The sequence below is a fragment of the Merops nubicus genome, unplaced genomic scaffold (genome assembly GCF_000691845.1).
Source record: "Merops nubicus isolate BGI_N331 unplaced genomic scaffold, ASM69184v1 scaffold45519, whole genome shotgun sequence".
NCBI lineage: Eukaryota > Metazoa > Chordata > Aves > Coraciiformes > Meropidae > Merops > Merops nubicus.
Window position 1 is genome coordinate 16170 of NW_008631456.1, and position 913 is coordinate 17082.

The window sequence follows — 913 nt, forward strand, 5'->3', positions numbered from 1 at the left end:
AAAGGAATCAGCTGCTCTGCAGTGTGGCTGGATTGAACACAATAGAGAGCTGCTAGTGAAATATTCAGGGAAGAGAGCAAGGACAGAGTTACTTGTTATTACCATGTCTCCCTTAGAAAACTGAACTGATGACAAATGTTATCATTTAAGATAGCAAAACTCCCAGTTTCACCACTAATCCAGCAATTTTTTTGTAAGCATTGTTAGAGGAGCACACTTACTGTCTCCTGAGCTTTTAAATAAAACCTTGGATCCCCTGGACTCATATTCACGAGACTCACTGATCTTTGTATAACGTGGCTTGCCAGTTGCTTTTTCAAAATACCTTCATTCTAGAAAGTCTTCAACAAAGAGTTTGATCACAATTCTCAGTTGACAGTTTGCACTATTATCATTGAAAGAAACAAAGGCAATGTAGTGATGCATTAGAAATAGGATACACCTTCTCATCTGTTTTTCAGTGGAACTTCCCATTGGTTATGTTCATCTGGAAGATTGCTCCTGCCCTTTGTTGTGGAAACACGGTGGTTGTCAAACCAGCAGAACAAACTCCACTTACTGCCCTTTACATGGGATCCTTAATTAAAGAGGTAAGTCATCAACAACAGTTTTTTGCCCTTCTCAGAAATGCAAAGGTGTAGTGCAGCTAAAATGCCAGAGGTAATGTAAGCCAGGCTGCCCTCTGCAAATACTTCTCATTGCGTGTCCAGTCTTGTACTGTGGAACTTGCCTTAGTGTAAACCAATAGTGCATATCCAGGGCAAAAGCATGCATGTCTTTCAGCCTAGTCCACACACACACAGAGGGGGAAAAAAAAAAACAACAAAAACAAACAAACAAACAAACAAAAAAACAAACAAACAAACAAAAAAAAAAAAACAAAAAAAAAAAAAAAAGAAATTAAGAAAACTCC

At 38.3% G+C, this 913-nt stretch overlaps 1 protein-coding gene across 1 annotated transcript in view; it reads left to right on the forward strand.

Annotated features, from left to right (window-relative positions):
- Positions 1-913, forward strand: part of LOC103779898 (retinal dehydrogenase 1) — a 27745-nt gene that overhangs the window by 12275 nt on the left and 14557 nt on the right. Inside the window, exon 6 of the mRNA XM_008947542.1 lies at positions 462-590. Within this exon, the coding sequence (XP_008945790.1) occupies positions 462-590 (129 nt within the window). The remainder of the gene's footprint in view (positions 1-461; positions 591-913) is intronic.